General features: G+C 42.5%; 1 protein-coding gene across 4 annotated transcripts in view; it reads right to left on the minus strand.

The window, feature by feature from the left end:
• Positions 1 to 7,247: 7,247 nt before the first annotated feature.
• Positions 7,248 to 23,005, minus strand: part of Rprd2 (regulation of nuclear pre-mRNA domain containing 2) — a 70,164-nt gene continuing 54,406 nt past the window's right edge. For 2 of the 4 annotated variants that reach the window (XM_042681396.1, XM_042681395.1), the window contains 5 exons: positions 21,925 to 22,207; positions 20,193 to 20,450; positions 16,922 to 17,122; positions 12,569 to 13,750; positions 12,251 to 12,428 (listed from right to left, as the gene is read on the minus strand). In XM_042681396.1, coding sequence (XP_042537330.1) covers positions 12,340 to 12,428; positions 12,569 to 13,750; positions 16,922 to 17,122; positions 20,193 to 20,450; positions 21,925 to 22,207 — 2,013 coding nt within the window. In that variant the 3' untranslated portion in view covers positions 12,251 to 12,339. Of the gene's footprint in view, positions 13,751 to 16,921; positions 17,123 to 20,192; positions 20,451 to 21,924; positions 22,208 to 23,005 lie in introns of all 4 variants that reach the window. The other 2 variants (XM_042681393.1, XM_042681392.1) reach the window with 1 other exon arrangement.

A 23,005-nucleotide genomic window follows, 5' to 3' on the forward strand; every position in this document is an offset into this window, starting at 1 on the left:
CGGAAGATGGAAATTGTTACACACACCTGCAATTCCCCCAACCCGCCACATTTCAGCTGACAGCTCCAAGTAGCAGTAAGGTGTCCTGCCGCTGAGTAAGTAGAATTCTTAATAAAGGGAGAGGAAACAGACCAGAAATGATACTAATTTCCCTTTAGTCGTAATGTTTTTAATATATGATCCTTAGGACAAGCAGGCAGACCGGCAGGGGCAGGCAGGCAACAAGAGCAGAGATTTTTGAACCAGACATATAAACAAATATAAACAAACCCTGGACCTGTCAAGAAGTAATTTTTGTAAATAATTTAATTTACCTGAATTTTGTTTTCCCATCTACAAAACAAATATAAATTGATGCTCGGAATGTGGTTTAGTGATAGAGTGCTTGCTTAGCATGCATGAAACCCTGGGTTCAAATCCTCAGTACCACATAACAGAAAAAGCCGGAAGTGGTGCTGTGGTTCAAGAGGAGGAGCACTAGCCTTGAATTAAACAACAACAACAACAACAACAAAAAACCAGGCCCTGAGTTCACGCCCCAGGACTGGCAATAAATAAATAATGTAATTCAACTGTCTAAGTAAAATTTATGTAAATCATCTAGCCTAGTGCTTGGTATAAGATAATAGACAACATCAACAAGAAGCCATTGTAATAAATGGATATAACAATTTTAAGGCTGGAACAAAGAACCTGAACTGTTTTTTTTTTGTTGTTGTTGGTCTGTTTTGTCCGTTGTCTGCGGCTTGACCTCAGGGCCTGCCCCTGAACTCTTCTTCTTAAGAGTGCTGCTCTACCACTTTGAGCCACAGTACCACTTCCGGTGTTCTGGTGTTAATGAGGAATTGGAGATAAGAGTCTCACTTCCTGCCTGGGCTGGCTTCAATCTTCAGATCTCAGCCTACCCAGCAGCAAGGATTACAAGTGTGAACCACCAGCCCTGGGCTGAACAGGTCATTTCTTCGAATCCCTTCCTACTCTTGGTGCTTAAAGATTTTTTTTTTTTTTTTTGCTAGTTCTGAGGCTTAAACTCTGAACCTGGGCTCTGTCTCTGAGCTCCTTTTGCTCAAGGCTAGCATTCTACCACTTGAGTCACAGAGCCACTTCCGCCTTTTTCTGTTGGGGATAAGATAGCTAAGATTACAGGCTTGAGTCATAGTCCTGCAGACCTATTAATCTCTTTTTTTTTTTTTTTTTGTCCATGGTGGGGCTTGAACTCTGGGCCTGGGTGCTGTCCTTCAGATCTTCAACTCAAGGCATCACTCTACCACTTGGGCCACAGTGCCACTTCTGGTCTTTTCTGTTTATGTGGTGCTGAGGAATAAAACCCAGGGCCTCATGCATGCAAGGCAAGCACTCTACCACTGAGTCACCTTTCCAGCCCCAAGACCTCTTAATCTTACCGATGTGGAATTTAAGGTCAGAGATGATAAATGACTTAAAGCTTACCAGCACAGAGCACTGTTGACTCATGCCTGTAATCCTACTAAGGAGACTGAGATCTGACAATCACAGTTCAATATCAACCCAGCAGGAAAAGTCCATGCAATTCTTTTTTTTCTTTTTGGGGGGGGGGGTCTGGTCGTGGGGCCTGAACTCTGGGCCTGGGTGCTGTCCCTCAGCTCTTCAGCTCAAGGCTAGCACTCTACCACTTGAGCCACAGTGCCACTTCTGGCTTTTTTCTTATGTGGTGCTGAGGAATCGAACCCAGGGCCTCGAGCATGCAAGGCAAGTGCTCTACCACTGAGCCACCTTCCCAGCCCCGTCCATGCAATTCTTATCTCCAATTATCCACCAAAAAGCTGTACATGGAGATGTGATTCAAGTAGGAGAGCACCAACCTTGAGGAACAAAGCTAAGGGACAATATCCAGACCCTGAATTCAAGCCCCAGTGCTGGTATAATAAAATAAAGCCAACCAGTAAGTGCCAATTCTGGCTTCTGAGTCCTAGGCATTCACTCTTCCAGCACACCATACTACCTCTAGTCATTGATTTTGCTCCTCACCTACTCCACAGTCACCTGTGAGAGGTTCACAACAAATTTGCTACTCCTGTACATGAGCCGTCTTTCTTTCTTTTTTTTTTTTTTTTGTCAGTCATGGGGCTTGAACTCCAGGCCTGGGCACTGTCCCTCAGCTCTTCAGCTCAAGGGTAGCGCTCTATCACTTGAGCCACAGCACCACATCTGGCTTTTTCTGTTTATGTGGTGCTGAGGAATTGAACCCAGGGACTCATGCATGCAAGGCAAGTGCTCTACCACTGAGCCACCTTCCCAGTCTCCCTTCTTTCATTCTTATCCCAGCTTTCAACTTCCTTTATTCTCTCTCCCATCTTGTTCTATCTAGGATACAGGACTAGTTCTATTTAACTAATTTTACACAGTAAACACAGAATTGTCTAGATTTACAGTAAGGAAGGGAAATGAACTTGAGGGCAGCTATTAGGCCCACAGTAATACCCAATTAGTCCCCTCACCTGGGGCTAGGGATGGTTGGAGTTGGTTCTTAAGTTTCACTGATGATGGAATCAAGGGTTGTGGTAGCAGAGTTGTCAGAGAAAGCCCTTTAATTATGTTTGCAGAGAGGTAGGAAGTTCTCTCTGGGGAGGGTAGTTGATGTGAGTCATAAGCTTCACTATGAGTCTTGGCTCCATCTTCTGGTATGTTGGACATCCTGAAATACAAAGAGAAAGAGACAAGACTGTGAGAGAGAAAAATTAGCTATATGTACAATTGAAAGTAGCAAGAATTTTAAAATAGCATTCATAAGGGTCATAATGGCAGGCCAAACTTTTCTTGTGGTCTGTACCAAAAGGGGCTGGGGAATGTTACACTGTAGATAATAAAATGGTAGGTGCTCAATAATTATTAGGTGAAGCTTTACAGAATACAGACACTGATGGTAATCATTCCACTGGCCCTCTTTTATCCAGACTGTAGAGATGGCAGAATAATTAAGTAGCTGCGCTTAGATGGCAGCTCCCTTTATTCACCCCCTGGAACATTTACTGCTTACTGTATACAGTGTCTGAGTTGGATGATGGAGTGATGTCGATCAGCTACTACATCATCCCCTCTGTATACTGTGTTGCAGTGGAGGAAGGAAGCAATGCCAAGAGGTATTCATGCCACCTCTTATAACAAGTCAGCCAATTAAACCCAATGGCTTTAATTAATGGCTTATTATTCTTCTACAACTTTTGACTAGTATATGCCTTGACCTCAGGGAATTTCAACAATTAGTCTTCCTGCAAGTTTTCTTGTTGCTCATTCCACCTCACCCCTTCCAGAAAACATTATACCTACTATGTGATGTTTGACTCTCTAGTTCCTAGAACTGTCAACTCTTATGCTCTATTTCTTTCCCTCCTTTTCTTTCTTCCTTTCTGCCAGTCTTGGGGCTTGAACTCAGGGCCTAGGCACTATACTGCTATTTTTCCCCCCTCAAAGCTAGTGCTCTACCACACAGCTCCACAGCTTTTTGCTGTTAATTACAAATAAAAGTCTCATGGGCAGGCTGGGATGTAGCTCAGTGGCAAAGCGCTTGCCTAGCAAGTGCAACGTCCTGGGTTCAATCCCCAGTACCAAAAAAGAAAAGACAAAAAAATACAGTTAAAAAAAAAAAACCCAAACAACAACAACAACAAAAAAACAACCCTTTTCAGCCGGGTGCTGGTGGCTCACGCCTGTAATCCTAGCTACTCAGGAGGCTGAGATCTGAGGATCGCGGTTCAAAGCCAGCCCGGGCAGGAGAGACTGTGAGACTCCTATCTCCAATAAACCACCAGAAAACCGGAAGTGGTGCTGTAGCTCAAGTGGTAGAGCGCTCGCCTTGAGCTGAAGAGCTGAGGGACAGCACCCAGGCCCAGAGTTCAAGCCCCACGGCCGACCCAAAAAGAAAAAAAAGTCTCATGGGCTTTCCTCCTCAAGCTGGCTTTGAACTATGACCCTCAGGTTTCAGCCTCCTAAATAGCTAGGATTAGGGGTGTGAGCCACTGGCTTAAGCTTCCTGCTAAACAGAGAAATGATCCTGAAATCATGCCTGGTCCATCTGAGTTGTTTTTGTTATGCCTTGTTGCTTCTCTGGAACCAGATTAGTCATAATGTATCACATTTGGCAATGTGGCTTCCTTTTCCTCTTGAGTAGCAATTCAGATTCTTGCTGCCAAAGAGGACTTTAATATATAGAGCAAAGAGGTGTTTCCAATAAAAAGCCAAGAAAAAAAAGGTGTCTTCCAACTTTTTTCTACCAGATCAAAGAAAGGTATGAAGGAAAAACACCAAAAGATTTCCACAGACGTTCAGGACAGAGGAATCCTCAGTAAAGGCTGTCTTACAAGCATAAGTCAAATTTTAGTAACTTCTCAGCTTTACTTCATTCTTAGCAGAGATATTCCAAGTTAGTTTATAAAGGCTTAAAAAGTTTGGTTAAAGAACTTTTTTATTTCTTGAGACAAGTTTTGGCTTGGAACTCAAGATCCTTCTGTCTCAGCCTCTTAAGTACTGGGCTACAGTACCTGGTGAGTCTTTGTAGTTTTAAAATATTTGTTAAGGGGGCTGGGAAGGTGGCTCAGTGGTAGAGCGCTTGCCTTGCATGCCTGAGGCCCTGGGTTCCATTCCTCAACACCACATAAGCAAAAAGAAAAAAGCCAGAAGTGGCGCTGTGGCTCAAGTGGTAGAGCGCTAGCCTTGAGCTAAAGAGCTGAGGGACAGCGCCCAGGCCCAGAGTTCAGGCCCCACGACTGGACCCAAAAAATAAAAAAATAAAAAATAAATAAAATATTTGTTAAGAATACTTTGTTGAAGATAAATTTTCTACTTAGTGGAATCAGCACATACCTCCAAACCTATATTAACTCTTAGAAGCGAATATCATTTTTTTCTGTACCAAAATGATATTAAGAAACTAATGCGTGAGGTACAATATAAAAAGATTCATGCTTTTATTATCTTTTTTGTGTGTAGTGCTGGACATAATACCTAGGGTGTAGGCAAGTGTTTTACCAATTAACTGTACCTCTAGCAAGTGCTTTTCAGGCCCAAAGTAGTGGTCACTTGCTAAAGGCACAGGGGAGAGTATAGAAGTTGGGCTTCATAGTGTCAGTGGAAGGTGTTGGATGGGACCCAGCTTTTAATTAACTTCTACAGTGCTCAGCAATAGCTGACTACTCCAACTGTAATCTAGAGGGGGATACTGGATGCTGACAATCTCTTTTCAACTGAAATGCCACATGCACCCAACCAAATGTAGGAAGTTGGAAGTCCTTTTTTTACCATAAATTAATCAGCAAAGGATTAAAAAACAAGCAGATGGGGCTGGGAAGATGGCTCAGTGGTGGAGCGCTTGCCTTGCATGCATGAGGCCCTGGGTTTGATTCCTCAGCACCACATAAGCAGAAAAGGCTGGAAGTGATGCTGTGGCTCAAGTAGTAAGAGCACTAACCTTAAGCTGAAGGGCTGAGGGACAGTGCCCAGGCCCAGAGTTAAGGCCCCCAAACAGACGAAAAAACAAAACAAAACCACAAGGGGATACAATGGGGATAAAGAAGTAAATTTGCTGGAACCTTTAATTTGCTACAAACCTGAACAGGTACAGGGTAGACTGGTTTAGCCAACACCCTTTTGAGTAAAAACAGGTACAGTCTATTTGTTTCTGTTGGTCCTGCAGGGCTCACTAACCTCTCCACCCACTTTGTACTTTCAACTTTTGACTGTTGCCTAGGTGAGAACAAAGGGAAGACCCAATCATCTTAAAAAAAAAAACCAACAACAAAAAAAACCAACAACAAAAAAAAAGGTTCGCATGAGGTTCAGTGGTAGAGCAAACTCAGTTCAATTCCTAAAACCCCCTCTTCCCAATCATAGAATATGTGTCTGAATACATCCCAGCCTTATATCCCCTTCTTAAACTTGCAGTTAAGCAAAGCTGTTTGCATGAGAGGTAATTTGGATATCTGGTTTTATGTTCCACTTGTTTCTTCCTATAATGCACATGTGCTTCTACATGGGAGAACAGGTTATTTACTTAAGAGCTCTCTCTTACGTGGTGGCCTTTAGTATCTTTTTCTATGCAGCCTTCATGACTTACTACTCAGCAATTGTGAACAGCCACTGACCAGACTTGTCTATAGTTACTCATAAGAATTAGAAATGCCCCAATACCCCGAACTCATTCTCATGGTGTTACTAGGTCTACACACAGGAGGAGCTAACTCATACCAGTTAGACATTTAGCTTAAACAATTTAGGAGGAAGAAGTTAGCCATTTTCAATAACATATCCACAAAGGCCAAAGAGGAAGTTTGAAGCTGTTGCTTCCTTAGTAGCAATAGGAACCAGGTGACAAAACTAAAGTCCCAAGGGACAAGGGTGAGCCAGATTCCAAAGGCAGCCAGTTCCTCCGTGCGCCCTCACCTGCTGGGTGTGTCCCCAGGCTGCGACTATTTCTAAAGTGTCCTGTGACACACATATTCACGTAATCAAGAATGCTATTTTGAGCCTTCTACCCTGCCAGTGACCTGGCCTGGGCTGTTTTGAATATCTTTTAACCCTTAATGCCAACATTCCATATATTAAGCCTCACTGGATTATGAAAAAAGGGAGCCAGGCACTGGTGGCTCATGACTTTAATCTTAGCCATTCAGGATGCTGAGATCTGAGTATCATGGTTCAAAGATAGCCTGGGCAGCAAAGTCCATGAGACTCTCATGTCCAATTACCACCAAAAAGCCAGAAGTGTAGCTGTGGTTCAACTGGTAGAATGCCTACCTTGAGCAAAAGTTAAGGTAGAATACCCAGGCCTTAATTTCAAGTCCCAGTATTGGTGCTCGCGCGCGCACACGCACGCACACACACACACACAATGGGGTGAGAAAGAAGGGTAAAGTGTCACTCCTGATTGCCAAAGTGCAGTGAGAAGGTTAGATGTGGGGGTAGGACCCTTACCACACCACACCCTTCTTCAATCCTATGCTTCAATTCTTCAATTCTATGTTTTAAAAATACTACTTGCTTCACAATTGTACAACTTTCGGAAGACACAGAAATAATTATTCGTACAATATATCCCACTTCATTACCAACCACTCCCTGAGCATCTTGGTCTCAACCCCACCCACTACACAATTATACAAAAGATCAAACAAAACCCACAAGTCCTGAAGATCTGGCTCAGATGGCCTTCAATGCCATTAAAAGTCAAAGGGGCAGCTGGATAAGATCAAGGTCAGAGGTGAAAGTCAACCACACAACAAAGAAAACTATACTTTATTAATCTGGAAAACAAAACATTGAGGACAGAGTTTTTTTTAAAAAAAGGAATGGCAAGAAGTAAGTGCAAGCGGTCATGAGGAAGGGATGAGTGCTCTATGACATCTTTCTGTGTGCCCGATAATTGCTCAGTACACACTATTCTCACTTCCCTTCCCCACATACCCTTACACCGAAAGCCAATACAATTGCATCTCCAGAGACATATCCGGGCTTTTCAGCACTCTGTAGTTGATTTCACTCTCAGCCCTGGGCAGTCATGTTGGATCTTCGTTGGAGAAATTTTAGACTTTCCAACCACAGGTCTGAACCACAAAGCAGCAGTTTCCACTCCTGGAGAGCTGTCTCCTATTTGATTCGGTAGAGCAGCCAGGGGCCCTTGGTCAAAGCCCCAACCTCAAAGAAAAATGTCAAACCTTTAGAACTAGTTATTTTATTAAATGATATTAATACACATTTCAAAAGGATCTCGTTGTTGCCTCTAAAGCATGTAGTTGTTTTTGTTTTCCAAACTAAACACGTGAGAAATATCAATCCAACTTATCTATTAACAGGCACTCCACCAATTTTTTTAAAAAAGGGAGGAAGCAGTAATTTACAGCAGCTTCAAAATTGTAACAGCTGAAGCTTAATTCTGCATGAACAGGTAACTTCAGGACTGATAGTGATTATTCTGCAATTGTGGAAATTTATCATATTCACAAGGTCTAGACAGAGAAAGGTTTGCTGTACTATGTATCACATTATATTCCTGGTGATAGGAGGATGAGTCCTATTCTGTTCATTTTACCCTCTCTAATTAAACCAATTTATGATTTACCTGGACTCTAGGGAGAACATAAGGGAGCAGGGAGAAAGCCCTCTCTTACTTAATCTAAGAGAAATCTCTTACAAAATACTTCAGGGACCTTATTTCTGATACCGTATCACTAAATTTTAAGCAGTACTAGTATTTTCACTAGAATTCTTTGTCTGTGATTTTATAGTGAGCACCAAGGACCTTAGGCAACTTCACATATGGTTTCATATGGAATCATGTCCTTGCTAAGACACGCTATATTAATACATTCTTTAAAAAATATGTTTATTTTTTTTAAGTTGGATGAAATACAAAAGTCAGAGCATGGTCACAGAGTTTAAATCACAGACACAGAAAGAATAAAACCCTTTTGTTTCATGTTTTATGAATACCAGAATTCTTTTTGTTTCACTATATCACATATATACATTGTCGTCTTCTTTTACTGTTGTAGACAGACTTCCTTAATAGCCAGCAGTCTCATACAAATCCTCACTTCCATCCTGAAACAAATGTACTGAGGATCTTGTGGTAAAACCGAATTATCACACACACAAAACACACACACCTCTTAAAAGTCCATCTTTGACCTGTACAGTGTCTTCCTTTCATGTATCAGCCATCACACTTCTGAGGACAATTACCCTGTCCCAACATCCAGGAAGCTACTTTCCTGATATCCCCACATTTTCTGATAAAATCAAACGGTCAGTGAGCCTTTTCAAGTAAACACTACATTTAGCTTAAACAAGAGCAGCAGAAAGAATTCACATTCTTTTATTCTAGAATGAAAATCATCCCACTTAATTTCTACAAAAAAAAAAGTCAACTTTGCAAGTAAAATAGAATACCCTACTCCCACCCCCACTTTCTTTTATGCTTTTTTTTTGTTTTGTTTTTGCTATACAAATGTCTTAATACTCAATATAACTCTACTTCTTTTGCTTTGCTATACTATATACCCCATCCCACACACAAGGTCATGATATCATGCATTTTTGTGGGGAGAGCTACAGACAGGGCAGAGGCTTGAGAGGGTTAAAGTTAAGAACAGCTGGCTTAAGACCAGATAGGCATTAAGGAGATGAATGATCTGCCACATCCTAACCACAGAACACAAGGTGAACTAAAATAAATAACATGAAATACATAACACAAACTCCCAAGCTATAATGCACACCTGGTTTAGGCTGCTCCTTCTTTTAAAAGCAGATTTGAGATAAAGAATGGTCTTCTACTACATTGCTCACTTTCTTCCATCTTTTATTTCACAGAGAAATCCAAAAAATTCCTGTAGTACCCTATGGGTTAGTTCTATACTAACTTCAGAGAGAATACATGAATCTTGCTAGGATTCATTTAAAAACTGTTAGTACTGTTTTATTCATCTAGCTGGAGATTATCAGTGTATATCTTGGTGTAAAATACTAAATTAAAAAATTGTAATAAGCAGTATTTGCCTTTTAGTGTCCCTACATACAAAGATATAAACGCTCCAAGTACAGTGATTGTCTCTTTTCCCAAGTATTGGTTGTAGAATACAAACAAATCTTTTAAGTCAGGGAGAAGGAAACACTTCTCCTGTAAAATGACTAAGGGCACAAATGTTCTTTACTTCTTATTGGGGGGAGGGAGGTGGAGACTTAGCTAAGCTTGAGCCTTGAAATATATCAAGCTGCTAGCTGCAGTGGGGTGTCAATTTGGACTTATCAAGTCCTTCTATTTCTCTGTGAAAACCTGCAAAGTAATGCCAACCTGTTTCTAAGACACACTTGAAGAGGTATAATACAAAGATACTACCAAATCGCCTTTGAAATACCAAGAACAAGGGTGAATTGAGGACTGGGGAAAGGGGAAAAGGAATACAAAGACAAAATATTTTCCTTTCTCTAACAGGTAAAGTTTACTGAAAACCACCGCTGAGCATCACATTAGGGAGACCAATGGTAAAATTAAGGTCTACTTATTGTTTAAAAATGCAGGGATATTTCAATTGCACCTTTGTGTCAACTGTCAACCATGGGAACTTTGTAGCCAAAACAGAAATGGTAACTGAGTAAGAAAAAGAAAGAGAAGCAGTAGGCAAGGGCTTATACAAGATGTGTGGGAACTACTGGAACATTTGCTAATCTTTCTTTTACAAAGATCAGATCACATCACACAAAAACAAAACACAGTTCCTTTCTTAGCTTTTTATACTGTAGTCACACTTTCAACTTTGAAATTCTATTCAGCTTCCTGAATTCCATTCAACGGACAAAAGGAAAACTTTCCACTTGAACAGTGAGGTTTAGAGTACCTCAAAGTAACATGACGGCCTGATAGTACTTTAAAGGAAGAAGTGATTAAAAAATTAATTTTTTTTTAGCAGGGCAAAGAACTCAATTTCAGTACCTTTAAAAACAAAACAAAACTGGACAGGCCCAAGGTCTCCCATATTTCCTTCCTCAAAAGTATCAGCTCTTGGCTATCAGCAGGACAGCAAGTACAAGAAAGGAAGGGGACAGGAACCCTGGAGTACTAAACAGGTCAAGCCCAAAGTAACACCCCAACATTGCACGTCATCACCTGTACTGAGGGAAGTTTCATTTCAATGTAGTCATATTCGATGGGACAGAACTTAGTTTTCCTCTCCACTCCCCAGAACCCTGGCCAAATGCAGTGGCTTTGGTTGTGTTTATTTCTTCTTTTTAAAAATACAAACAACTTGGGGAAGGAAGGTAGTAAGTGCAGTGGGAGAGAGGATAGATGGAATAGTAAAATATGTGTAGCTTTTTAATTTGGAAAAGAGGCCCTTCATTTAAAAAAAAAAAAAAAGTAAATCAAGGGAGGGAAAACAAATAAAAACAACAATTAACCAAACTCCTACTTCCAATGCTCTCTGAACTGTTCAAATTGTCTTTCCCATGGTTCCAAATCAGTACCTGGGAGGGAAGAATGGGCGTTTTGGTGCAAAGAACGGAGGGCCCCTAGCAAAAGGTGGCCTGGGTCTTTTTAAACTGTGGAATGGGTCTCTGCCAAGAAAAGGTTCCCGGGGCCTAAAATCTGGCCTGGGACTCCGTAAAATCATACCACTCCGGCTGATGGTGTCTCTGTGTGAGGGACCCAGGAGGGGGCCACTGCTGCTGTTGCCGAGTCCCCCACCTCCTCCTCCTCCATGGGCTGGACCCAGGTGCTCCAGAGAATGGGAGGGCAGGCTCAGGCTCTCGCGTACACGGCTAAGGCCAGGGCCGTTGAGGTCCCGTTGGGTGGGGCCCACATGGTCCCTGGGTCCTGTGAGCACCCCAAAATGCTCAGCCAGGGCCCCTTGAAGGAGAGAACTATGGTCCTTGGGAAATACTGCCACAGCCCCTGCCACTCCGTGTTCTGCCAGTGGTGGGGTTGGGAAGGGAATAACCCCGGAGTGGTCAACCGGGGGCGGAGGGGGCGGAGTAGCAAAGGGGACAGCACTGCCGCCACTGCTATGTTCCCCAGGGGGTGGAGGGGGTGGGGTTGGGAAAGAAACTCCGCTGTGCTCGCCAGGAGGCGGCGGTGGGGCCGCGTGAGCCAGGGCCGCCTCTTTTGTGAAGGGGTTCGAAAGATCCACAGAGGGCAGATGAGTGGGCGCATCTCGAGAGAAGATACCACCATGATCCTTAGACGGGGCGGGCGGGGCAGGTGACGGCCCCACTGGCTCTCTCTGGAAGGGTGCCCCATGTTCCAAGGGGGATGGGGGGAGATGATGCTCAAATGTTGAGTTGAAACTGTTGGAACGAAAGCTGCCGACACTCTCCTGAAACTGGGGTGCCCGTTCCTTGTATGGTGTTGTTTTAAAACCAGTGAGGCCTCCGCTGCCCCCACCCCCAAGGGATGCCAGCTCAGAGGCACTTGAGGGACCATTGTCAAAAGAGCTGCCTGATGTGCTCAGATCAAACCAACCCACCCTTGAAGCCTCACGCCCATGTCCTCTATTTCCCTTCCCAGGAACTCGGATGGACTCTACCGTCTGTATTGGCTCCCCTGACATCCTCCTATTGGCTGCATTATGGTAACCCAGAGTTTCTATAGGGGCCCCCTTTTCTTCTGTGCTATCAGGCAAGTCTAAGCAGGAGGAGGAGACACGGGTTTCTATGCGATAGTGCTCTTCTTGTTGCTGCTCAGTGGCTGTCAAACTGGGCTGGGTGAGGTTGGACAGGCTGACACCATCACTGGAAGTGCCCTTGTTGGGGGTCTGGCCAAAATGCTTATCATCGGAGGGCTTGCGCGAGGCATTTTTAAGCATATTCTTAAACTCAATCGTCGAGGTGGTAGAAATGGTGGAGGCCAGGACTTTCTCCATGCCTGATGCGGGTGGGTGGCCCGTGGGAGCCGCAAGGGTACTCTGCGGAGAGAAAAGGGAACGATGTGGAACTGGGTGAGGAGAGTCTGGGTACTGCTTCTGTGGCAAAGTGAGATGCCCAGTGGTAGACTGAGACAAGCTATTGTGGTTGGAGTCAGGGGTGAAAAATGAATCATTCTTACTCGGCGATGGTGACCGGTCAGACCCAGGTTCATTCCCTCTTATGTTGAAGGCACCAAATAGACCAGGGGAAGATGAGAGACGGTCACAGTTCTCACTAGAGTCCAGGAGAGCTCTCACAGATGGAGGGAAGGCAGACTTTACCCCAAATTCTTGAGCCCTGTGACTGTAACTGGACAGGATTGGCTGGTACTCGGTGGCATCAGCAAGCTTGCTTGACTTCAGGATCGATTTGGCTGGTTTCTTCTCTAGGTTCATCATAGCAGAAGGTGGAGGCCCCGAATACTCAAAATCTCGGTAATCCTCATCTTCTTGGAAAGAAGTATCTGGAAAGAACTTTTCCTGGGAAGAGTCCATCAGGGAAGATGGTCTCTCCATTCCATCAGAAGACTGCTTATAGGGAGACTCGCTGCCCAGGCCAAAGGGTCGATATGTAGACGAAGAATTGGAGAGCTCCCGGGAGTAGCTTTCCTCTCTCCCCGGGGGTGGTGACCTTGTACTGCTCGGTGTTGAGGAACCAGGGCTAATGATCTTAGAAAGCAAGGACATAGTATCTACACTGCTGGACGTGGGCTTGTCCATCATCTCATCCTGGGTAGGTGTTCCACTCCGCTCATCCCTTACCGGGGTTCCATCGATGTTGTCCATTGAGGTGCTAGTAGGGCCACGCTGCAAGTCTGATGGATGACTCTCTGTTGAGGCACTGGACCCCAAACTGCTCAGGATTGGGATGTTTAGGTTTAAGCCACTGAAACCAGGATTACCTTTTAAGAAGTTGTGGATCTTCATTTCCAGGCTTGGGGAGGTGGACTCTGACTCTAGCTTTGGCTTGGAAACCTCTGAAGATTGGCATATGGCAACTTCAGTAGGTGGGGCAGCAGGGCTACTGTTATGGGTACCTGTAAACCCTAGAGAATTAGCAGGTAGTTTAAAAGTAGTGCTTGGGAGCCCTGGGTTGTGCCCAATTGATGCCTTATTGGCAGAAGTTGAAGAGACTTCAGAAGCTGATGAATTAGGAGAATAGCTGAAGCTTTTGGGAATAAATGACTGGGCATTGGAGGGCAGATTTCTTCCCTTCATGGTAGACACTGTTGTGTTGGCTGGGGAGGATGAAATGTTCTGGGATGCAGCTTCGGTCGCTGGAACTGGATTCCCAGTAACACTCTGAAGTAAAGATGACAGGCCTGTAGAAACAAAGATTAGCGGAATTAAAGAAAACACCCCTCTACTGTATAATAAAAACAATGTCAGTTTTTTAGATATTATCTTTTCATTCTGGTGGGAACCAGATAAGACTTCAAAATATGAAGCGAAAGGGAATTCACATCAAGCAAGCAATGCCAAAATGTCACAGAAATGGGTCCTATTTATCAATCTAAGATAGCAAATCATTGAAATGTTTCCACTACAGTCCAGAACAAGGCCAACAATAAAAGGCAACAGGAAGGGGAGGATTTTAATGTCAGAATCATTCACAGATTAAATAAAGCTGTGTAGGAAGAGAATGGAAGCAAAATTATTCTTAAAACAACACTTTAAGCCAGCATTTCTTTTTTCTTTCATTTCTCAAAGTACAGGGATGTGAACTCAGGGTTTCTTGCTTGTTAGACAGGTGCCACTGAGCCATGCTTCCAGCTTTAAGCCAGTATTTTATTTTTCATTATTTTATTTTTTGGTGCTAGTCCTGGGGCTTGAACTCCGGGCCTAAGTACCGTCTGAGCTTTTATGCTCAAGGCTAGCACTCTACCACCTGAGCCTCAGCTCCATTTCCAGCTTTTGGTGCCTGGATACTACTCAGATTTTCTTTCTTTTCTTTTTTTGTGGTTGGTCATGAAGCTTGAACTTGGGGCCTGGGTGCAGTCCCTGAGCTCTTCTGCTCAAGACTAGCTACTACTCTGAGCTTAGTGCCACTTCTGGTTTTCTGGTGATTAATTGAAGAAGAGTCTCATGGACTTTATGGGCTGGCTTTGAACTGTGATTTTCAGATCTCGCTACCTAGGTAAAACTATCTTTCACCACTAACAAGCTGTAGAAAAATCTTATCAAATAGAGCTGTGGATGACAAAATAAGAACAAAATTATAAGAGATTTGCTTTACAGGTTTTGAGTAAATATATTTCTTTACATTGCTAGATACAATTCTCTTAAAAGTTAAGGAGAAATCTTCCTGTTAGCAAACAACCGTATTACTATCCACAAAGGTTATGTTCTAGAGTTCTCATTTAGTTCTATTCAAGATTTTGCCTGATGAGTTCATATCATGCTATGATACTGTTGTAGTAATCTGAAAAGGGTTTTTTTTTTTGGTTTTGTGTGTGGAGGGGTAGGTACCTGTACTAAGGCTTGAACTCTGGGGCCATGTGTTCTAACAGGACTTTCTCTCACAAGTCTAGCCCTCTATCACTTGAGCTATACCTTCACTTCTAGCTTTTTGCTGACTAATGGGCGATAGGAATCTCTCAGACCTGCCTGGCTGCCTTTGATTCTCAGATCTCAGCTTCCTGAGTAGCTAGGATGATAGGCTTTGTCTACTGGAGCACAGCAGACTCTTCCTCCTTCCTCTTTAGTGCTGGTACTGGGGCTTGAACAAAAGCCTCTCACTCGACTTTCTTGGACAAGGCTAGAGATTTACCACTTGAACTACACCTCTACTTTTTTTTTTGCCAGGTCTGGGGCTTGAACTCAGGGCCTGGGTGCTGTGTTTGAGCCTCTTTGTGCTAAAGGATGGTGCTGTACCACTTAAGCCACAGTGTCACTTCTGGCTTTTTTTTTTTTTTTTTTTTTTTGAGGAGTTTATTAGGGCTAAGAGTCTCACATACTTCATGCTTGGGCTGGGCTTAGAACCCACTGAGTAGCTAGGATACAGGCATGAGCCACTGGACCCAGCCCAACACAACTGTACCTCTATTTGCTAACTAACTGAAGAGTCTCACAAATTTGTCTACCTGAGCTGGCTTTGAATTGCAATCTTCAGATCTTAAATTTCTTGAGTAGTGGCATAAGCTACTATTGTCTGGCTGAAAAGCCTCTCTTTAAGAATTGTATCTACAGGAAAAGCTTAAACACAAAATGAGTTTAAGATTTTTTTAACTTTGGAATGATAGTAAAAGAGGAACTGCATTGATAAAGATGCACTGTACTTAAGAAACTGATTTGTTGCATTGAAACCCCTTTGTACAACTGCTTAAAGATAATTTTTAAAAAATTAAAAAGAACTAAAAGAATCAGAACTAAATGTGTGGCTCAAGTGGTAGAGCACCTGCCAAGCAAATTCAAACCCCAGACTGAGGAAAGAAAAGGAGTGAGGAGAACGTTAAAAAAAAAATCCTCCCCCTCAGTCGTGGGGCTTGAATTCAGGGCCTGGCCACTGTCCCTGAGCTTATTTGCTCAAGACTAGCGCTCCAGCACTTACGCCACAACACCACTTCTAGTCTTTTCTGTTTATGTGGTACTGAGGAACAGGGCTTCATGCATGCTAGGCAAGCAGTCTACCACTAAGCCACATTCCCAGCCCTGGCTGTTAATTTCTTAAATGAACTGGCCCTAGAACTAGTAGTACTAGATATGCTGTAGTATGTCCTTGGTTTTTCCTTTTAGTTTTTCTAGACAGAGTCTTGCTATGTAGCCCAGGCTGTTCTCAAACTCAAGATTCTCTTGACTCAGACTCTTAAGTGTTGAGGTTACTGTATCATCAATTCTTTGGTATCCCAAAATGGAAACTGGATTATCACTTAATATTTAGTTCTGTATAATAAAGTTCATCTATATCTTTTAAGATAAAATAAAAAGGGGCTAGGAAGGTGGCTCAGTGGTAGAGTGCTTGCCTTGCATACACGAGGCCCTGGGTTCGATTCCTCAGTACCACATAAGCAAAAAGAAAAAAGCCGGAAGTGGCACTGTGGCTCAAGTGGTAGAGCGCTAGCCTTGAGCTGAAAAGCTGAGGGACAGCGCCCAGGCCCAGAGCTCAGGCCTCACAACTGGACCAAAAAAATAAAATAAAGCATATGAAGCTCAACATTTACTAACCTGTACTAAAACCTGGAATTAATGTAGTCCCTAGAGATGTCATGGAGTAGGTGAAAGAATACTGGACACTAATCCTAATTGGATAAATACATATGTGACTTTAATCAGGTTATATTGCCCCTTAAATGAAAGGGATGGTATCAGACTAGAGAGTAAAGTCTCTTTCAGTGCTGACATTCTATAAATGCTAGATCATAAATAATAAATATAAGGTAATAATGGACTAATGGTATACATTTCTTGGCTTTGGATTCCTAGGACTGGAATTCAGTATTATGCCAGAGACGTAACATTCAAAATTCAAGTCCCTCTGGCACATGCCAGTTTACCTTGTAGTGCAGGGGCTGACTGAGTCTGGGTTTTGGAAAGAGCAGATAGAATACTCTCTGGGGTGATCTCCACCTTCGAGAGGATATTTGCCAGAGGGTTGTGAGAAGTTGTTGTGGCAGGTGCAGGTGGTTTCAGGCCACTGGTGATGTTGCTGGGACTGGTGGGAGTTCCTGGAGAAGGTCTCGATGCAGGACTGACCCCTGGTGGCAGAAAGATGAACTCAAGAAAATGCAATTCAAACTGCACTTTTAATTCGACACTTGTCTAATCCGCCAATGATCCACAAAGGATTCCTTATTATAACATATACAAAGAAAAAAAATCTGAAGATTAAATTTAAGATTTGCTCCTTTTACTTGGAACATCCTTAAAACAAACAAGTATTCGGCTATTTTCATAAATACCTACTAGTTTTCAGAGCCCAAATAAAAATAAACTAGGGAAATATACTTAACATTTTTTCTTTTTTTTTTGTCAGTCGTGGGGCTTGAACTCTGGGCCTGGGAGCTGTCCCTCAGCTCTTTAGCTCAAGCCTGTCTCTCTACCATTTGAGCCACAGCACCACTTCCAATTTTTCTGGTGGTTTATTGGAGATAGAGTCTCATGGACTTTTCTGCCCAGGCTGGCTTTGAACCGTGATCCTCAGCTTCCTGAGTAGCTAGGATTACAGGTGTGGGCCACCAGCAGCACCTGGCTTAACATTGTTTTGTGTGTGTGCCAGTATTGAGGCTTTTACTTAGGGAAGGCCTTGGCACTGTCTCTTTCTGCTTTTTCATTCAAAGCTGGCATTCTACCACTTAAACCACAGCTCCACTTCTGGGTTTGATGGTTATTTGGAGTTAAGAGTCTTACAGACTTTTCCTGCCAAGGCTGGCTTCAAACCTTGATCCTCAAATCTCAGCCTCCAGAGTAGTGAGGATTACAGGCATGAGCCATCAATACTGGGTCTTTTTCCTCTATCAGATATTTCAGAATCCTGCCTCAGAGCCTTGCTGGTGCCCAGTAAAGACAGATGGCTCTGGGCACTGGTGGCTAATGCCTGTAATCCTACTTAGGAGGCTAAGATCTGAGGATCATGGTTCAAAGCCAGCCCGGGCAGCCAAGTCCATGAGACTCTTATTTCCAGTAAACCACCAGGAATCTAGAAGTGGCGCTGTGGCTCAATGGTAGAGAGCTAGCCTTGGGCTGAAGAGCTGAGAGACAGTGCCTAGAGCCAGAGGTCAAGCCCATGACCAATCAAAAAAAAAAACCAAAAAAATCCCCCAAACAGATGGCTAAATGATCAGAGTCACTCCAACTGCAGAACTCTTGCAGAACTCTTGCTAGGTTAGTAATTTGCTTCTGAAATGGCCTTTAAAACAAGATTTATATAAGCAACCTCTATATGTTTACATTTTAAAATATTGGGTAGATTAACATAATAAAAAAGGTATATAAAGATAACAAAAACAAACATTTGATTTGTTAAAAATGATGAAACTATGAGCAAAGATTTTACAAGAAATAAAATGAAAAAAGTTAACATTTTTAATCCAAAGAATGTCTTAAAACAAACAACTTTAAAAGGTTTGAATAGGACATCAATTAAAATGAAACTGAGAATGTGAGGAACAACGGAAATACCCATACATTAGGTCCATAAATTAGTACATTCTTACATACCAATTTAGTTATAACATTTAAAAAAACCCAAATCTTAAAAATCTACATACTCCCTCCCCCTTTATTGGGTGACATTCCTGGGAGCTTGAACTTGGGCTAGGTACTGTCCTTGAGCTCTTATGCTCAAGGTTAGTTCTCTACCACTTGAACCCTGGCTCTGTTTCTGGCTTTTTGGTAGTTAACTAGAGTTAACTGGAGAGACTTTCCTACTCAGGCTGGCTTTGAACCACAATCGTGAGATCTCAGCCTCTGGAGTAGCTAGGATTATAGCTGTAAGCCACTGGTACTAGCACTACATGACCATCTTTGAGTGTCTCTATCTTTTAGGAATATATCTAAGTATTTATGATTTGATTAAGTGATTGTGATTTCCTTTCAAAAGAATCCAGACTGGGTAAGGAACAGATAAACTAAGATTTGGTGTGGTTAGCACATTGTAGCTAAGTGGAGAGTACATGAGAGTGACATACTCGTGTGTATTTTTTCTTTGTTGTGGGGCTTGAACTCTGGGCCTGGGTGTTGTCTCTGAGCTCTTCAGCTCAAGGCAAGCACTCTACCACTTGAGCCACAGCGCCACTTCCAGTTTTCTGGTGGTTAATTGAAGGTGAGTCTCACGAACTTTCCTGCCCAGGCTGGCTTTGAACCCTGATCCTCAGATGTCAGCCTCCTGAGAAGCTAGGATTACAAGTGTGAGCCACAGGTGCCCAGTTTTGTATTTTCTTTTTTTGTGCTGGTACTGGGGCTTGATCTTGGGGCCTGGACACTGTTCCTGAGCTTTTGTGCTCAAGCTAGCACTCTACTACTTAAGCCACAATGCTACTTCCAGCTTTTTGGTAAGAGTCTCATGGACCTTCCTGCCTGGGCTGGCTTTGCACCACAATCCTCAGATCTTAGCTTCCTGAGTAGGCTTACAGGTATGAGCCACCTATGTCCAGCTACTCTTGTGTATTTTCATTTACAGTTTTAATAAAACCAACCAAAAACTTTCCCAAAATATGTATCTACTGATCAATTCTTTAGTTTCTTTTAGAGGCAAGGTCTCATTAGTCCATACTGGCCTTGAACTCAATCCTTCTGCCACAGTCTTCTGAGTGGATTACAGACCCATACCACCAAACCTGGCCCTACTCATCAACTCATCTAAGAAGACTTCATAACATTTTATCATCCAGATTGTTTATTATAGTATGCCTTTTTAACAGTGGAAAGATAAAAACATAAACATCTAATAATAAAAGATAAATTATCAAACACTAGATAGCTATTAAAATGTATTTAATATTCAATGACATAAAATGTTCCTATGTACTTCACTTTTAGGTAGCTATTTTTAAGACAATATAGACAATATGTTTCTATTATTAAAGAAAAATTATTACAAAGATTTAATCCTCAAACACTAACATAGATATAATTTTATGGGTAAATATAAGTAGCTTCCTTTAGCATAGAATTGTAGGCATCTGTTTATTTTCTAAAGTATTTGGTTTTATTGTATTTTTAACAAAAAATTTCAATTTTTACCACCAACAAAAAAACAAATAATGGAAAAAAAAAAAAAAAAAAGATGGCCATCAGTTTTTGTATCCTCTTCACTGGGTTACTTACCAGTATTTTTCATGACTGATGTCAGGCTGCTAAGGATGGAACTGATCTTTGCCAGATCCACATTAGCCAGGTTTGGCAAAGCCAAAGCTGGGGAAGAGGGCAGAAGAGTAGTATTCACAGGCTTTGCAAGAGGTGGAGTTGCTGTCATGGTCACAGGAACAGGGGCACACGAAGAGGCCTTTGAGGTACTTTCTGTTGGCTTTGTAGGTACAGAAGTAGAGACTGACTTCTCCATAGGTTTTTCCTTCCTGTCCTCCACTGTTTCAATCAACAAGAGACAATATTATATTCACTCTTTTCTAGACTTTACTTCTAACATTAAGTAATATGTCCTAATATTTTCTGACCAGAGAATAAAAAAACCACTATATATATAGTTTGTTTTTTGTTTTTTTGGTGCTGCTCCTGGGGCTTCATCTCAGGGCCTGGGCACTGTCTGTGAGCTTTTTTTGCTCAAGGCTAATGCTCTACACTTGAGCCAAAGCTCCACTTTTGGCTTTGTTTTTGGTGATTAAAGAGTCTCACAGACTTTCCTGCCCTGGCTCTGTTTGAACCATAACCCTAGTCTCCTGAGTAACATGAGCTCTTTTACTTTTTAAAGTCACATTCTTTACAATTTATAATCATTTACACCATGGATATGTGCTTTAAAAAATTTCCCAATAACTTTACATCTTGTTAATGATTTTTTTTTTAAGTTGTAAAGCTTGAACTCAGGGCCTGGGCACTCTCCCTGAGCTCTTTTAGTTCAAGGCTAGCACTCTACCACTCTGAGTCACAGTTCTGCTTCTGGTTTTTTCAGTGGTTAATTGTAGGTAAGAGTCTCATGGACACTTTTCTGCCCAGGTTGGCTCCAAACCACAATTCTCAGATCTCAGTCTTCTAAGTAGCTAGGATTACAGGCATGAGCCACCAGTGTCTACCTGTAATGGCCCTTTACATACTTTCAGTATTAGTGTATTTGTTTATTTATTTTTTGTTGGTCATGGGGCTTGGGCTCTGGGCCTGGGTGCTGTCCTTCAGCTCTTCAGCTCAAGGCACTTGAGCCACAGGGACACTTCGAGTTTTTGAGATAAGAGTCTCAAGGACATTCTTACCCCTGCAGGTTTTGAACTGTGATCCTCAGAGATCAGCCTTCTAAGTAGGATTACAGGTGTGAGCCATCAGCGCCTGGTTTAATTTAAAATTTTAAAAGAATTTTCTGGAATAGGGCTGGGAAGGTGGCTTAGTGGTAGAGTGCTTGCCTTGTATGCATGAGGCCCTGGGTTTGATTCCTCAGCACCACATAAGCAGAAAAAGCCAGAAGTGGCACTGTGGCTCAAGTGGTAAAGTGCTAATCTTGAGCTAAAGAACTGAGGGACAGCTCCCAGGCCGAGTTCAGGCTCCATGATCGGGGAAAAAAAAAAAAAAATTCCAACTTTTTCTGAGTAATTTATTAGAGGTTAATAATCTCACAGACTTTTCTGCTCAGCTGGCTTCGAACTGCAAACCTCAGATCTCTGCCTACCCTAAGTAGCTAGGCTTAGAAGATAAGCCATGGTGCCCAACTCCTTTTGGGGAGTTTTAAGTTGATGTACTAATTATATATACTAAACTCTATGTCTGTCTATGGTTGATTAATTGCCAGAGTATAGAAATTAAAGTAGAATTTGAAATATTTAGAATACTTATAGAAATTAGAAATACAGAATAATATAGAAATAAGCTATCTATTAAGCACATAAGGACATACCAATGATTTTTGACCCATCATCTTCCACATCTGAGAGCTCCATGTCTTCCACATCACGATTATCAGTCACAGGTTCCGGGGTGGCAGATTTCTCACTCTCCATGGTTGGTGACTGTGATTCTTCACCTCCCATTCCCTGAAATGGAGACTCAGAACCAGTCGGAGAGGGAGCATCCATGCTTGGAGAAGGGACTGGTGATTCTTCAGGATCAGGAAGAGTTGACTTCAACTGATCTAACTTCTTCTTTAAATTGTTTACCCGATTAGCAAATGTTTTATATGCCTAGAAGAGAAAAAGATACCTTATTTCTCTGGCATAAGAGCCAAGCGAGGATGATACATTAAGCAATGTTCTGCTTTTTCTTTGTCGAGATCGTGGGGCTTGAACTCTGGGCCTGGGCACAGTCCCTGAGGTCTTCAGCTCAAGTACCACTTCCATTAATTGGAGATAATGAGTCTCATGGACTTTCCTGCCTGGGTTGGCTTTGAACCATGATCCTCAGATCTCAGACTCCTGAGTAGCTAGGATTATAGGTGTGAGCCATCAGCACCTGGCTTGGGGATTTTTGTTGTTGTTGCTGTTTGTTTGTTTTTTGTTCATCAGTGTGGTCTGAACTCTGGGCTCTTCAGCTCAAGGCTAGCACTCTACCACTTGAGCCACAGTGCCACTTCTGGCTTTGAACACTTCTGGTGTTGAAGAATCAAACCCAGGACCTCATGCATGCAAGGCAAGCACTCTATCACTGAGCCACCTTCTCAGGCCCTTGGGGGTTTTTTTGTTTTGTTTTTTGGTCCGGTCGTGGGCCTGAACTCTGGGCCTGGGTGCTGTCCCTCAGCTCTTCAGTTCAAGGCTAGCACTCTACCACTTGAGCCACAGTGCCACTTCCGGCTTTTTTTTTTTTTTTTTGCTTATGTGGTGCTGAGGAATCGAACCCAGGGCCTTATGCATGTAAGGCAAGTGCTCTACCACTGAGCCACCTTCCCAGTCCCCCTTGGGTTTTTTTAAAACTGTATTTTTTTTTGTTTTTTTCTTTTTTGGTACTGGGATTGAACCTTGGACATTGTACTTGCTAGACAAGTG

The sequence above is a fragment of the Dipodomys spectabilis genome, unplaced genomic scaffold, assembly GCF_019054845.1.
Source record: "Dipodomys spectabilis isolate Male_0828 unplaced genomic scaffold, ASM1905484v1 ptg000069l, whole genome shotgun sequence".
In the NCBI taxonomy this organism is placed as follows: domain Eukaryota; kingdom Metazoa; phylum Chordata; class Mammalia; order Rodentia; family Heteromyidae; genus Dipodomys; species Dipodomys spectabilis.